At 45.4% G+C, this 17,069-nt stretch overlaps 1 protein-coding gene across 3 annotated transcripts in view; it reads right to left on the bottom strand.

Moving 5' to 3' along the window:
• The window catches only part of LOC143956097 (uncharacterized), a 215,775-nt gene that overhangs the window by 29,721 nt on the left and 168,985 nt on the right, over nucleotides 1-17,069 (bottom strand). The window contains exon 1 of one of the 3 annotated variants that reach the window (XM_077466233.1): nucleotides 12,393-13,337. The exons of 1 other annotated variant lie outside the window; for it this stretch is intronic. In XM_077466233.1, coding sequence (XP_077322359.1) covers nucleotides 12,393-13,158 — 766 coding nt within the window. In that variant the 5' untranslated portion in view covers nucleotides 13,159-13,337. Of the gene's footprint in view, nucleotides 1-12,392; nucleotides 13,338-17,069 lie in introns of those variants that run through there. One more of the 3 variants, XM_077466232.1, reaches the window with a different exon arrangement.

Here is a 17,069-nt window from a genome sequence, read left to right as displayed (position 1 = left end):
TGTTCAGCATCAGATACACACCAAGGGGAGAACACTCCCCTACCCCCTTATGAGATTTTGTTTGATTTAGCCCCTAGACTTGGTCGTTATTTTCCACAGTTATAACTGCAGTCTGATGTGTTGACTAATTATGTAACCGCATTATCACGAGAATTAACCCGAATACGTGCCCAGGTGTTTTCTTCCATTCCAGATCCTGAATTAGATACAGGAACACACCAACTACTACCTGGAGATTGGGTGCTGGTAAAGACATTTGTGGGAAAAAGGTCTCTTGAACCCAGATATGATGGTCCCTTCCGGGTGCTGCTGACCACAAGCAAATCTGTAAAGTTGGCTGGGAAAAACACTTGAATCCGCCCCTTCCACTGTAAGAAAGTCCCAAGTCCGGAGGACAAGACATTGACTGCACCATGATGTCTACATTGTATATCCTTTTCCTGTTAAATCAGGTGAGGGCCCAACAGGTGGCTATCACTAAGAGGAGTGCTCCTGAGGGAAGTTTTCACCCACATGTATATATAGATGCCATAGGGGTTCCCAAATGAATTTAAAGCCCGAGACCAAGTTAAGGCAGGTTTTGAGTCTTCGATTCCCATAATCACTGTCAACAAAAATGTAGACTGTATAAATTACATATATTACAACCAGCAGTGGTTTGTAAATTACACTAGAGACGCCCTACAGGGGATTGCTGACCAATTAGCACCCACATCTTACATGACATTTCAGAATAGGATGGCCTTGGACATGATTTTAGCGGAGAAGGGGGGTTGTTTGTAAAATGATAGAAGGTACAGGCACATGCTATACATACATACCTGACAACACTGGTCCAAATGGTAAGGTCACCCTGGCCATAAAATGTTGGAAAGCCTATCAGTAGAGCTGAAGAAGAATTTGGGTATAGATCAGCCATGGGACCAGTGGTTTGGGTGGTTGGCAGAAGACCTTGACTCGGATAGGTACTGTAATACTAGTTATTCTGGTCTTTCTAGCTACTATAGTATGTTATGTTATTCCATACGTAAAGAAATTCCTAGGCAAAACAGTTGACCAAGCGACCCCAGTGATGATGCAGCAGGACGCAGAAGATAAGGACTATGAGAAGCCCTATGCCCCATTACAGTCCCTCCCCATATCTATAAATTATAAGATCATTCAGCCATAGGGATAGCATCTGACTTCCACATGTGCAAAGACTGTGGCAAGGGGGGTGATGGGCCAGCCATCAACCATCTAACGTACAGCAAGAAAAAAGTTCCAGGGCACATGAGGACAGATGAGTTAGACCACCTACTAGGGACAGAATAGGAAATAGACATTTCAAGGGGGGACTGTTATGGATTGTTTAATACTTTGATTAAATGACTATTTTCTATTATGTAAAGATATATGCTGAATCGCCTTACTCAAAATGCCTCACCTAGAGACCCCCCCTCCCATCGGAGTGAGTCCAGGAGTCCACAAGCCATCAGCAGAAAACCTGGATGAAACTGGCCAGACGACCCCTTAGATAAGGGTCCTCCAATCTCTGATGACAGCACAGAATACACCTGAGATGATGCTTTTGCAAACAATGAGTCGTCTTCTACTATAAAGGGGGCTATATGCCCAGAGCAATAAAGGAAGCTTTTCACTGAACAGTGTGTGTCAGCGTACTCCTTCTAAACATGCATGCATGGACATTTGAATTAGACCAGGTGCAGATAACTCGGCCAGACATTTGTCTGGGATCCAAAACAGTGTTAAGGCCCGTACACACGGTCGGACTTTTTGACAACAAACATGCAAATTAGCTGTTTTGGAGCAACATCCGACTGTGTGTACGCTCCATCGGACAAACTTTTTCTGTTTTCATCTGACTTTTGTTGGCTGCGCGAACGGACAAACTTTCTGGCAACAAAAGTCCGATGGAGCAAAGTCCGACCGCGTGTACGCAAAAGCATCGGACTTTTGTACAAGGTACAAACACGCATGCTCAGAACCAATGCAAAAGATCAGACTACAATACAGAAGTTGACCAAAGGTGGCGATGGAGTCATTGAACGTCCTCTTTTGAAGTGGCGTCAGTACGTTGTGTTTGTTGTCAAAAAGTCCGACCGTGTGTATGCAATACAAACTTGTGGACCACGCCCTTTGTACAAAAGTCCACGGAAAAGTTTGTACAAAGTCCGACCGTGTGTATGAGGCTTTACTCACTGTTGGGGGCTGGGCTTTCATTTAGTGAACACTGATCTCTGCTCCAATCACATGGAGCAGAGATCAGCGTCACTTGTTGCTAAGCAGAACGGGGAGATGCTGTTTACAACGGCATCTCTCCGTTCAGCCGCCCCGTGAGACGATCGCGGGTATGCCACGGGGGTCCCGGCCAGCACGCGAGCGCGCCGCCGATGGCAGGGCGGCATTAAAGGTTGGACGTACCTGTACGCCAATATGCCTGCCCATGCCGTTCTGCCGACGTTCATCGGCGTGCGCTGGTCGGGAACCGGTTAATCAGCCACAGAACCCGTGTAATTAATATGTGTTCAGTTTTAAAGGGATGAGGTGGCAACCCTAAAAGGACCCCATGTTCCAGTGCAGATGAGATGGGATGAAAATATGTTTATAAGATTTTTTTTTTTTTTTTGATATGTTGAGCGTATATGGTGGAATATAATCGAAACCAGGTTTTTATTTATTTGTTTTTGGTGCGTAGATGAGATGGGAAATCACCCATTCCCTTTCAGCATGTTACACCTCTGAAACATATGTAGCAAGGTCTCCGATCTTGTCCAGTCTAATGAGAACTTTCCAAGTCAGAGATAGCTGACATCCTAGTAGTGGGTTGTGAGGCATAGTGGGTGCAAAGATGATGAAAGTCATTGGGCGCCAGACACTTCTTGGATGCAAAAGAGATTTTATTTCTCTTAACAGTCCTTTTTGTATTTTTGGGGGAAAGAAGGCTAAAGCCAGGACACTCTTAAGTAGTTGTAGATTCAATTGGCAGACTCCAAGACTTCAATAGGAGGACAGATGTGCAGTGAAAGGCCTCAGCAAGGTGCCCCATTTGCACATGCAGGAATTTTGTCTCCTATGGCAACAGTCTTTAACAGTTCCTAACTTAAATGTATCAGTTCCTTCTGCTTCACTACAACTGCTTTTTGTAGTTCTTCCAAACTGAGCTTCCGGTCTCTCACTAGACCCTCTGAATCCCTTGAGTTCCCCCCATCTTTGCAGTGGTATCTCCCTCAAGTGTCACCCCCCACTTCTCTGCTGGGTCCCTAGCTTGTCACTCCAGATACTTCTCAAGTTGCACCCTTGCTGACCAGTTCAGTCCCTGGCTTGACATACAAGGCTGCTCTGCAAGCATCACCTCCGCTGGTTGGGTCCCTGGCTTGATCACCGCCTGAAGTTTCCAGATTTTCCACCATGCCCGTTCTGTGAGAATACTGCTCCGGTACTTGCTTCAGTTACTCACTGTTTTCACTGGCAACAAGGTGGTTGGTCCCTTTGTGGTGAAAGCTTCCCTTCTATCTGCGACCACTGACAGGTTCCCCGGCCAGCAGAACCGTCACTTTTGGTTGAACTGCAAGCTGCAATCCCAACCCTGCGCTGCTTTCTTGCTTCTGGATAGGCCCTCACACAGCCTAGCAGCCAGACAACCCTGGGATAGGCCTAATTTCCAGCCTAGCAGCCCGGGCAATACAACACACGTCCACCTTGACAGCCGCCAAGGAGGCACAGAACCCAGATCACCTGACTCCACCCAAATATATAGGCTCTCCAAGCATGCCAAGGGATTAAAGAAAACCCCTGCCCATTGGCTGAGATACCCCACATACTCATAATCTGCCCTTGTGTTGCTCTTCTCGTATCTAGTACCACCCAGTGCCCGGCCACCTAGTGGCAGAAGAGAAAAGTGCAACAATGCCAAACTTAGGGGTAAAAAAAAAAAATCTATAGATCTCTAATGCCGCGTACACACGAGCGGACTTTTCAACATCAAAGGTCCGACGGAACAATTCCGGCAGACTATTCGATCGTGTGTGGGCTGCAGCGGACTTTTGATTTTCAAAAGTCTGACAGACTTTAGAAATGGAACATGTTTCAAATTTTTCCGACAGAACTCTGCCGGACCCAGTTCCTACCGAGAAATCCGCTCGTGTGTGTATGCTAGTCTGACGGACTAAAACCGACGCTAGGGCAGCTATTGGCTACTGGCTATGAACTTCCTTATTCTAGTCCAGTCGTACGTCATCACGTTCGAATCCGTCGGACTTTGGTGTGATTGTGTGTGGCCAAGACCGTTCATTCGTAAAGTCCGTCAGAACTCTGTCAGAACTCCGTCAGAACTCCGTCAGAAGTCTGTCGGACCTAAGTCTGGTCGTGTGTACGCGGCATAACAATCAACCAGGATAACTATTCCTGGCAAGTAAATTTTTGAGGACCAACCCTGCCTAAATCCCAGGTTACTACATCCTCCCCCTGCCCACAAAACGACGTCTCGGAGTTTGCAGAAATTTTTTTTTAAGCTCTCAAGCCTGAGAGCGAGTGTCCTGGCAAAAACTGGGATGGGTAGTGAAACAGGAAAGGGTTAACAATATAACAATATATATTTATATATAAATGTGGCGTACCACATGAAATAAACATAGGTATCAAGTATACATCAACTTGCACTTAGTACATAATATGAATAAAGTCCACTCAGGTCAGAACTGCTCATGCCACCCGGTGACCACCTTAGAAACAATTCAGATGTATGGTTTAGTCCATTACGCATATGTATGGTGGGAATTTACCCCTCTATCACAGCCTAATCTAAGTGACTAAACACCCAGTGTCCATGACATGTCATAGCCCATCAATTTCACTCTGAGTGGACTATATTTCCCAGCAGTCTCCTTTATTCTTCAGTGACAACTCCGGGAACAAAGAGGTACAGCTGCATTTCAGGCAACAAGCAGCCAGGCCTCGGTGCAAAGGGACCGCACGTCAAGACATAGGTCCTCTTGCAAAAGCATCCTCAGTCTGTCCATATGGCAGCTGGGGACATATAAGATTCTCTTCATCACTTGGGAAGCAATATCCTGCTGAAGATCACAGGTCACCATTCAGAGTGGATCACCCCAACAACCTCAAGTTTTTATCCAACATGGCTTAGGTGGGTACTCCATGTATCTTCCGGCAGCAGCATTCAGTCTAGCATAGTCCGGGCAGTACAGCTCTCTGGAATGTTCTCCACTGACAACAGTTTAAATGTGTGTGTGTGTGTGAAGTGGCTGTCAGCATATCGTCCTCGACATCACACAACCCATCAAAAAAGAACTGATTCAGACCTCCATCAACACCCCATTACATGGCACCTCATCCCTAATAGAAATATCAATAAATTTTTTGGAGAGACCAAACCAGGGAAATGGGACATTAATGGTGCAATACTCAAAAAGAAAAAATTATATATATAAAAGTTTTTTTCTATAAATATTTTATTATACAAATCCCATAAAAACAAAAAGGCAATCTATATAATCATACTAAAATATTGTATACAACTTTGTGGTCCAGCAAGAGGTATGGTTGAGGTAGTTGTGATTGATTTATCCCGACATGTTTCGCTTATTGCTTCATCAGAGGATAAGCCAACTACCAAAATAACAAAATCAAACAAAAGAAAAAACATCAATTAAATTCACAATATCCAATTCTTTACATAATTTTGTACATATAGCCAGCATATATATTGTTGTTAAACGGCATGAGTAAGGCTCAAAAAATGTTTTTGCCTCCCTTTGCCCCACTTTTCCTCCTTCTTATATATTTTTTTCCCCCCCCATCAACACCAACTCACCATGCGATTCCCCCTTTTGGAGAATCGCATGTAATTTTTTATTCCAGATGCACGGTTTCTGGTCTGCGGTCTGTGTCACTGTGGCATTAGGGAGGAGCATATGGACGCCCAAGGACATCTTAGCTCGGTTTGATTATGTCCTGCCGAGCGAGATGTCCGTGTGTTAGCAGCAATGCCTGCGTATTAGTTTGGGGAGTTTGACATCAAAGGGCAGTGCGAGCGTGCTGTTTTGAGTACCGCACTAGCCTTGTTTTCGCTGTTTCTTTTCAGCGTGACGTTGGATGCCGGTGATTGCACCGTTGCGTTATGGGAAATGTAGTTTCCCGATTCTATCTTGGCCCACCTCGCGCATGCGCATTGTTGCTTTAGACGTCCGCATCGAGCCGGTGACGTCAGACGCCGGCTCGATGGACAGCGGTCTTATATATTGGGACATGATTATATCCGGCTCAGTTGTGGAGGAGCCGTGCTAGGAGGAAGTTCATGCCTTAAAAACGGTTAGTATACAATCTTGAACAATGTATCGCTTGGAATACTTCTTTCTAAGTATCAATTGACTTACAATATATTTCTTCTTTCTAGACACCCTGTAAACAGGCTGTGAAGCTTGTTGGGTGCGCTATCCTTCAGGGTTTAGTTTACTTTGAAGGGGCTTCTGGACACTTTTGTTGGTTTAATAATAAACTCGTGGACCGTAAAAAGGAATCGCTATTTCATCTTTGAAAAAAGGCATAATGATTAAACCAAAATGATTGTTAGATATGATAGAACAAGCTGATATTGCTATAAGATTATTCATTTTGTGATATAATTAAAATGTTAAATTAATTGCCCCCTATAAAATATTTTAAATTACAAAAAATTTATATTTCTTCTTATTAATTTGTCCCGATTAGTCGCTGTCTGTGCCCTCCTTGCTATATCACTTGGCTGTCGGGCTTGTTGCCCTGCATCTTCTATATCATCTGGAAGATCCTTCTGGCGGTGAATGGGGTGGTGAAGTGGGGGTGAGCATACCTTTCCATTTTTTGAGCCTTACTCATGCCGTTTAACAACAATATATATGCTGGCTATATGTACAAAATTATGTAAAGAATTGGATATTGTGAATTTAATTGATGTTTTTTCTTTTGGTAGTTGGCTTATCCTCTGATGAAGCAATAAGCGAAACATGTCGGGATAAATCAATCACAACTACCTCAGCCATACCTCTTGCTGGACCACAAAGTTGTATACAATATTTTAGTATGATTATATAGATTGCCTTTTTGTTTTTATGGGATTTGTATAATAAAATATTTATAGAAAAAAACTTTTATATATATAATTTTTTCTTTTTGAGTATTGCACCATTAATGTCCCATTTCCCTGGTTTGGTCTCTCCAAAAAATGTATTGATATCACACAACCCATATTTGTAATCCAAGGTGGTAGTGATACCATTTCGATGATGTAAAGGTTTTTTGAGGCCCGATACATGACAGCTACTTTACATAACAGTCACTTTTATTTGTCTTGTACACTCTCCATCCCTTCTTCACTCACCGGCTTCAGGCACCGGCAGGGAGAAACACGAGGTCGTTCGCCTCTCTTAGCACACGATGAACGAACATACTGGGCCAGGCGAGTAATGATCGTAGGGCCACAATCCTCTGTAACAGTGACACCGGAGGTGGTAGCCGAGGCAGATGCTTGGGTCTCCTCAGGAGGGAGACAGGTCGCTGGCACCACCTGCTCCAGACTAGCAGTCACTGCAAGGGCCTCAGAGAAAAGGATGGCAGTGGGAACTGACACTTCCGCTGCAGTCTCCGCGAACCCACCGGACACATCCGACTCTAAAGGGGAGAAATCATCCCAGGTAGGGACAGGACCGCCAGAATCAGTGGCTTCAGCGCTGGACGTAGGCTCCTCCATGGTGGCACATCTGAAGGCCCAATGCACGTGATGGCAGCAGTGGCCCGGCAGCCATCAGCAGCAGTTCTCTGCATCGACTTCAAGGGTGAAAAAAAAAAAACAGGGCAAACCCGAAACACCGCTGGCTGACGAGATGAAGATCTGTTTTTTTTCTTGTTTCTATGTGTGGGGTTCCTTTTGAAAATCCAAACCAGAATTAAAGGGCCTGATGTGGAATTTGGAGAGTATCCCACACCTTTTTTTGTGTTAAGTTCCCCATGGAAATCCATTCCATGCCATTTTTTTGTATGGGATTCTCCATTGCCATCTATATTGGACCATCCTTCCCTCCTTGTGTTGGGCTCCTAATGGAAATTAATTCCTGGCCCTCATTAAAAGATAAGGGTCCAGTAGGTATATTAGATTCTCCTCCCTCTCCTTGTGTTCGGTTCCCCATGGAAATCTATAGGATAAGGGCCCAGTAGGTTTTTTTGTGCAGTGCCCTCCATTAACATGTATATCAGACTCTCCTCCCCTTCCTTTTTGTTTTTTCGGCATGGAAATCCATTCCTGACCCTCATCAAAAGATGGGTAGTTACCGCCTTTGTATTGGTGTCTTCATGGAAATCCATGCATGGCCCACATTAAAAGATAAGAGCCCAGTAGGTATTGTGGGAGGGTAAGCTCCATGCCAACATTTTTTGTATGGGGTACATTAACATTGATATCAGATCCTTCTTGTGTTGGGTTCCCTGTGGAAATCCATTCCTGGCCCTCATTGGATAAGGTTTTAGTAGTTTATTTTATTTTTTTGGTGGGGGGGCAGCATGCCATTTTTTTGTGTGGGGTCCTCCATTAACATCAGATCCTCCTCCCCCTCTGTGTATTGGGTTCCCCATGGAAATCCATTCCTGGTCCTCACTGGATAAGGTTCTGGAAGGTATTTTTTTTGGGGGGGGGCGGCAGGATGCCATTTTTTTGTGTGGGGTCCTCAATTAACATCAGACCCTCCTCCCCCTCCGTGTGTTGGGTTTCCCATGGAAATCCATTCCTGGCCCTCTTCAGAAGGGTCCAGTAGGTAAATCAGATCTTCCTCCCTCCTCCTTGTGTTGGGTTCCCCATGAAAATCTGTTGCTGCCGGTTGGTGAACTTACCTCATCCATGGCTGGCAATCACAGGCGGTTTCCCCGGCTCTCCTCCGCGGGCATCAAAAGCAGCTTCTCCTTCCCCTGCTCAGCGGCTTCCATCTCCTCCCTCCTCCTCGGTTGCCAATCAGAACTCTTCTCCTTTCGGCCAATCGGGAAATGGGTCTCAGACCCGCGTTTCCTGATTGGTGGAGAGGCGATTCAGTATGAGACTAGGGAATATTCATTCCCTATTCTCACACACTTGAATGGGCTCTGAGCGCATTCTCAGCGGCCCGAGCCCATCCTATTTTGAAGCCTATTAGAGCCTCTGGCTCTAATCAGTGCTTAAAAAAAATCTACCCACCCTGCACTGGAATTGATGCACCCGATGTCCTAAAAGGGGCCGAACGCATGAATGGGGGGTGGCCGCGATGGATAGGGGAGGCGACGCCCATGCACCCTTAATGGACGGGCTGCCCCTGGTAGGGTCTTCCATTAACAACTATATCAGACCCTTCTCCCTCCTCCTTGTGTAGGGTTTCCCATGTAAATCTATTCTTGGCCCTCATTAAGGGATAAGGGTACAGTAAGTTTTTTTTTTTTGGGGGGGGGGGGGGGCTCAATGCTATTTGTATTATGTAGAGTCCTCCATTAGCATCTATCTCTGAGCCTCCTCCCCCCACCTTGTGTTGGGTTTGGGTTCCCCATGGAAATCCATTCCTCATCAAAAGATAAGGGTCCAGTAGGTATATCAGATCTTCAAACCCCCATTTTTGTGCTGGGTTCCCCATGGAAACCCATTCCTGGCCCTCATCAAAGGATAAGGGTCTAATAGGTAGATTTTTTGTGTGTGTGCTGGGGGGGGGGGGCTCCATGTCATATTTTGTGTGGGGTGCTCCATTAACACCTATTTCAGACCCTCCTCCCCCCTCCTAGTGTTGGATTCCCCGTGAAAATCTATTCCTGGCCCTCATCACAACATAAGGGTCCAGAAGGCATCTCAAATCCTCCTCCCCTCCTTGTGTTGCGTTCCCCATGGAAATCTATTCTTGGCCCTCATCAAAAGATATGGGTTCAGTAGGTATATCAGATCCTCCTCCCCCTCCTTGTGTTGGGTTCCCCATGGAATTCTATTCCTGGCCCTCATCAAAAGATAAGGGTCCAGTAGGTATATCAGATCTTCCTCAGTCCTCCTTGTGTTGGGATCCCCATGGAAAACCATTATTGTCCCTCATCGAAAGATAAGGGTCCAGTAGGTATATTAGATCTTCCTCAGTCCTCCTTATGTTGGGATCCCCATGGAAAACCATTATTGTCCCTCATCGAAAGATAAGGGTCCAGTAGGAATATCAGATCCTCCTCCCCCCTCCTTGTGTTGGGTTCCCCATGGAAATCCATTCTTGGCCCTCATCAAAAGATATGGGTTCAGTAGGTATATCAGATCCTCCTCCCCTCCTTGTGTTGCGTTCCCCATGGAAATCTATTCTTGGCCCTCATCAAAAGATATGGGTTCAGTAGGTATATCAGATCCTCCTCCCCCTCCTTGTGTTGGGTTCCCCATGGAATTCTATTCCTGGCCCTCATCAAAAGATAAGGGTCCAGTAGGTATATCAGATCTTCCTCAGTCCTCCTTGTGTTGGGATCCCCATGGAAAACCATTATTGTCCCTCATCGAAAGATAAGGGTCCAGTAGGTATATTAGATCTTCCTCAGTCCTCCTTATGTTGGGATCCCCATGGAAAACCATTATTGTCCCTCATCGAAAGATAAGGGTCCAGTAGGAATATCAGATCCTCCTCCCCCCTCCTTGTGTTGGGTTCCCCATGGAAATCCATTCTTGGCCCTCATCAAAAGATATGGGTTCAGTAGGTATATCAGATCCTCCTCCCCCTCCTCGTGTTGGGTTCTCCATGGAAATCCATTATTGGCCCTCATTATAAAATAAGGGTTCAGTAGGTATATCGGATCCTCCTCCCTCCTCCTCGTGTTGGGTTCCCTATGGAAATCCATTCTTGGCCCTCATCGAAAAATAAGGGTTCAGTAGGTATATCGGATCCTCCTCCCTCCTCCTCGTGTTGGGTTCCCCATGGAAATCCATTCTTGGCCCTCATCGAAAAATAAGGGTCCAGTAGGTATATCGGATCCTCCTCCCTCCTCCTCGTGTTGGGTTCCCCATGGAAATCTATTTCTGGCCCTCATCAAAAGATAAGGGTCCAGTAGGAATATCAGATCCTCCTCCCCCCTCTTTGTGTTGGGTTCCCCATGGAAATCCATTCTTGGCCCTCATCAAAAGATATGGGTTCAGTAGGTATATCAGATCCTCCTCCCCCTCCTCGTGTTGGGTTCTACATGGAAATCCATTATTGGCCCTCATTATAAAATAAGGGTTCAGTAGGTATATCGGATCCTCCTCCCTCCTCCTCGTGTTGGGTTCCCCATGGAAATCCATTCTTGGCCCTCATCAAAAAATAAGGGTCCAGTAGGTATATCGGATCCTCCTCCCTCCTCCTCGTGTTGGGTTCCCTATGGAAATCCATTCTTGGCCCTCATCAAAAGATAAGGGTCCAGTAGGTATATCAGATCCTCCTCCCTCCTCCTCGTGTTGGGTTCCCCATGGAAATCCATTCTTGGCCCTCATCGAAAAATAAGGGTCCAGTAGGTATATCGGATCCTCCTCCCTCCTCCTCGTGTTGGGTTCCCCATGGAAACCCATTCCTAGCCCTCATCAAAAGATAAAGATCCAGGAAGTATTTTTTCGGTGAGGGAAATCCATGCCATTTTTTGTGTTGGGTCCTTCATTATCATCTATATCAGACCCTCCCTGCTCCACCACTTGTTGGGTTTCACCATGAAACTCCATTCCTGGCCCAACTCCACGACGCTGCATGTATAAGTTACGTCTGCTTCGTCTGAATAATATAGCTGAATTTTTTTAAGGTACATTTTTAATGTTCCATCCAACAACATCATCATATTAACCACTTTAGGCCAGCAGGTGGCTGAGAAGAGTGATACTACAGCTACTGCTCTGAAATTATGAGTCCTGCCGTGTACTGACTGATCTTCAATGCTCTTCCCTCACAAACGTTCTCTGGCACCTCTTTCACCACAATTTTTCCCACTAAGGAATATCAGACTATGCTGTAGGAGAGGCTCAACCAGCAGTGCCACCTCCCACCGCCCGTTGCCCTGGTAGAGTAAGCCAGACAGCAATTTGAAGGGTTTAGTGAACTCAGCCACGTCTTTTCTGAGGTCTATATCAAGGTGAGCTTCTTCCCAGTGTGAGATCTCTGATGTACGGCAAAATATGATCCATATAGAAGACAATTCCCACACTAATACACCTCGAGGGTTGTGTGGGTTCTCTAATGTCTAGTAAGACGAGACTTCCATGAAAAACATTTTCCGCGCTCAGGACACAAATACGGTTTCTGGCTTGGTGTGGGATTTTTGATGTTTGACAAGCTCGGATTTCCGTGGATAACATTTCCCGCACTCAGGGCAGGAAAACAGCTTTTTTCGCGTGTGCCATATTTGATGGGAAGTAAGAATGGACTTCCTTGAAAAACCTTTCCCGCACTCGGAACAGGTAAACGGCTTCTCCCCCGTGTGAGACCTCCGATGTTGGGTAAGACTGGTCTTGCCTGAAAAACATTTCCCGCACTCAGGGCAGGAATACGGCTTCTCCCCCGTGTGAGATCTTTGATGTATGGCAAGGTCTGATTTCCATGGAAAACATTTCCCACACTCAGGGCAGGCATAAGGCTTTTCCCCTGTGTGCAGTCTCTCATGTCTGGAGAGATGGGTCTTCTGGGAAAAAACTTTTCCGCAGTCAGGGCAGGAATACAACTTCTCCCCCTTGTGCAATCTCTGATGTATGGAAAGACAGGACTTCCGTGAAAAACATTTCCCGCATTCAGTACAGCAAAATGGCTTCTCCCCCGTATGGGATCGGTAATGTATGTCAAGTTTTGATTTATGAAGAAAACATTTTCCGCACTCAGAACAGCAATGAAGCTTCTCACCCGTGTGAAATCTCTGATGTACAGTATGGCTTACTTCAGAGGTAAAAATTTCCCCACATTCAGGGCAGGAAAATTTTCTCTCCCTCTGAATCCCAGAACCTTCCCCCACAGTACGAGGTTGCTCAGAGTCGGAGGGATTCCATGGTCTATCCACACTGTGAAGTCCACCATCCATAGTGGAGATCATTGTCTTTTCTCCTCCACAATCTCCTGTGATGTCCTCATCTTCCATTCTACAACCTGGAGATAAAGTGAGACGATCCTTTGAGGGTTTCTCCATGGCGTGTCCTGGAAAAATATAAAAACATCATCAATAGATATGAGAGGGTTAGTTCACTTCCATCAAGATCCCATCTGGATCAGGTAGATATGAGTGAGGAGATGTTCTCTGTGGAGGTCCCAACCAGCCGGGACTTTTCCCCCCTCTTCAGTCAAAGGGCCTTTGGTCCTCCCAGATCACTTCTACATTTACACAGCCTTGTCAGAAGAGCAGGAACCAATGGGGGCTGGGAGGTCCATGCTCTTTACACAAGCCTAGACACTGGGGCACGTGACCCTCTACCATAGAAAAAGTGACCATAGGCCTAGCCTTCTATAGCTTATTTCCCACCCTACTCTGGACCAATCAGTGAGCGGTAACAGAGATAAGAGAAGAATATATGATGGGTCACCTGTGCTGATCTCTGTAGGAGTGTCCTCCTCTATGAATGTCCTCGTCATTCCAGCCTCCTCCGTATATTGCTGATCATCCCTCACATACGTCTCTTCTACTTCACCCTCAACTTTCATGTTCCTCAGATCTTCACCCTAAACCAACAGAATGGCAGAAAATAACATCTGTAACATAGAAGTATTTATGATGTGAGATCACATAGAAAATATCATCTTGTAGAGTCCACACATCATCTCCACATGTCAGAGTGTTCAATCACTTTATGTTCCCGACCCTCAACTCCACCTACCTGATGATGGTGGGGGATGGTGTGACCTTCCTGTGTGGAATCCCGGGAATACAGAGGAGGACAGGGACATCTCTCTGGTGGGGTTCTACTACTAGGTAGTTTCATCATAATATCCTTGTAGAGATCCTTGTGTCCTTCAAAAAGCTCCTTCATCACACCGTACTCTTCATCCTCTTCTTTAACAACAATATTATCATTTCTATGGTTTCTACTCTAAATATATAAGAAAACATTCATTATGACAAACATTCTTGTGTATAAATCACAACTACCAATAATTGTTCCTCATCTACCTGATGATGGTGGGGGATGGTGTGATCTTCCTGTGTGGAATCCCGGGAATACAGAGGACGGGGACATCTCTCTGGTGGGTTCCCATTACTGGATCCATCTGTAGGAAACACACACACTGACTGAATACATTGTTTCTATGTGTTTATCAGATGATGGGGGATCTAGATGGAGCCTCCGTACTGCTCTCTTCTTTACAATAAAGTCTCCTCTTACCCGGTGATGTGAGGGGCGGCTGATTGTCCATCATGACGTCCTTGTAGAGATCCTTGTGTCCTTCTAAATACTCCCACTCCTCCATGGAGAAATAGACAGTGACATCCTGACACCTTATAGGAACCTGACACACACAATGATACAGTCACCATCCAGACACATCCCTTGTCTGTTACTGGATAATGTCCCAGAATTCCCAGAATCCTCCTCACCTCTCCTGTCAGCAGCTCCATCATCTTCTTGGTGACTTCTAGAATCTTCTCCATGTTGTGTCTCTCAGGTTTTAGGGAGTCACATGGAGGCACTGTGATGGTCATATGATCACCGGACTTCACAAGAGGAAATCTCTGTATTGGAGAACCAATAGGAACATCATGTTAGAATCCCAGAATCCTCCTCTCCTCTCCGGTCAGGTCTGTGTTTTATTAATAGAGATAAGAGTGATGTCATGTGACCTCCCAGAATCCTCCTCTCCTCTCCGGTCAGGTCTGTTTTATTAATAGAGATAAGAGTGATGTCATGTGACCTCCCAGAATCCTCCTCACCTCTCCGGTCAGGTCTGTGTTTTATTAATAGAGATAAGAGTGATGTCATGTGACCTCCCAGAATCCTCCTCACCTCTCTGGTCAGGTCTGTGTTTTATTAATAGAGATAAGAGAGATGTCATGTGACCTCCCAGAATCCTCCTCACCTCTCCAGTCAGCAGGAAGATGATCTCCAGGGTGAGGTTGAGTATTTTCTCAATAATGTGACTCCGGTCCTCCTCCATCCTCATTGGTCATGTGATCTATACAGGTTTCCTGTAGACCAATAATTGATCATGGAGAATTATCTGGACTGTATTGATTGTACAATATTAGGATGGGGATGTATGGAGGATAATATGAGGGTTTATATCATGTAAGAACGGTCCCCAGTAGGATTACACTCAGTTTAGTGTTTGCATTGTTTTTGGGGTCCGGTAGCCTCTTTTCCTTTGCCCTTTATATCTAAATAAGACTCCTATCCTTCGGCCCTGTATGTGAAGGATTGTTCTGATGCTGAAGGGGTTAATCTACAATTCCACACTGTATATGTGTGTTTCATCATCTGCTGGAGATAAAAGACATCACAGTGACTATGGAAGAAGAGGACGGACATGACGGGGGGTTACTGGGCATACATATTAAAAATTCTGCCCAACTTACGGAAATGGAAATACAATAACTCAGAGGCTGAACCCCCTACACACCCCCATACATACAAACCATCATGACTTACTATATAATGAAGGTAAATCTTTACCTCTCCTTCTACCCAAACCACTGAGCACTGCTCTGATGCAAACAAACTTCGGGATAAAGTCTTCTTCAGAAACCAACTCTTCCTGGACTTTCCATCTCCTGGTCCTCCTCTGTGGTTTTTCTACTCAAACTCAGTGTTACTACTGTGTCTTTGTACCATATCCCTGTCCTCTAGTGATGAGGAGATCAGAGGGAAGAACCACAGAGCTCTGCTGAGGACCAGGGGATCGGCACTCCCCAGTCATGTCGGTTCCCGAAGCAGACTTCAGCCGGCATCGGAGCTCCGTTCAGAGAGGGAAAACTTCGATTTGGGTTTGACATTTGGTGACAATGTGATCAGTTAATCCCACTTATGTTTTATGTCACCATTACTTTTCTTTTATACTGGCGTTTACGGGAAATCATCTGATATCCGATGAAAAACTGAGAGCGATAGAAACACTTTGGACAGATAAATAAAATATTGATTTGTCTGGGTGTAGACCAGACTGAAAAGAGGGACAGTTAAAGGGCAAATATGAACTGAGAAATTTGGTTCACAATAATAGACAGTGATGAGAGCTATGATAAAATAATATCTTATTACCTCCTCTGCTGCCGATTCCAGCAAATATCTTCTCTATAATTCCTCGAACACGGAACTTCCTGTCTGAGCCTGACAACACTTCCTGTCTGTCCCTGACATCACTTCCTGCTTTCCATAGAGACTTCCTGTCTGGGTAGAAGTGAGATCACTACCTTGTGGAACTCAGAGGAACTGCAGCCCTGAGAAACGTTTCGTAGTGTTAATACGGCCTTAAGAGTAAGCAGTTTCTTGAATCCAAACAATCATTTCAATTCATCACCTGGAATTTTATGAATCTAATGATTATTATGCTTTTAATCTTGATCTCTTCCAGGTATACAAATATAAACGTATGCATTGGTCTATATACACTCTTCCAATCTATCATTCATTCAAGGTAAATACTCCTCTCTCATTCAAGCGCATGACCATCTGCGACAATTCTGCGATCTCTAAGCCCTCGTACACACGGTCGGACATTCCGACGGAAAATGTCCGATCGGACCGTGTTGTTGGATAATCCGACCGCGTGTGGGCTCCATCAGACTTTTTCCATTGGAATGTCCAACCAACAAAGTTTGAACTGGATATAAAATTTTCCGACAACATGATCAGATCGGACTGTGTCCGAGCGTTTGTAGAGAATTCCGATTGGACAAAGTGCCACGCATGCTCAGATCAAATTACGAGACCAAAGCTATTGGCTACTAGCCTGAACGTAGCCCCGTTGGAACGAACTAACGCCATCACGTTCCGAACGAACGCCATCACGTTCCGAACGAACGCCATCACGTTCCGAACGATCGGATTTTCCGACAACTTTGTCTGACCACGTGTATGCAACACCAGTTTCGGACAAAATCCGTCGGGAAAA

Source organism: Lithobates pipiens, unplaced genomic scaffold, assembly GCF_037356315.1.
Source record: "Lithobates pipiens isolate NorthernLeopardFrog02 unplaced genomic scaffold, aLitPip1_a1.2 Scaffold_35, whole genome shotgun sequence".
NCBI classification, from domain to species: domain Eukaryota; kingdom Metazoa; phylum Chordata; class Amphibia; order Anura; family Ranidae; genus Lithobates; species Lithobates pipiens.
Note: the sequence above shows the minus strand (reverse complement) of the source record. Positions and strands in the feature narration are given on the sequence as shown.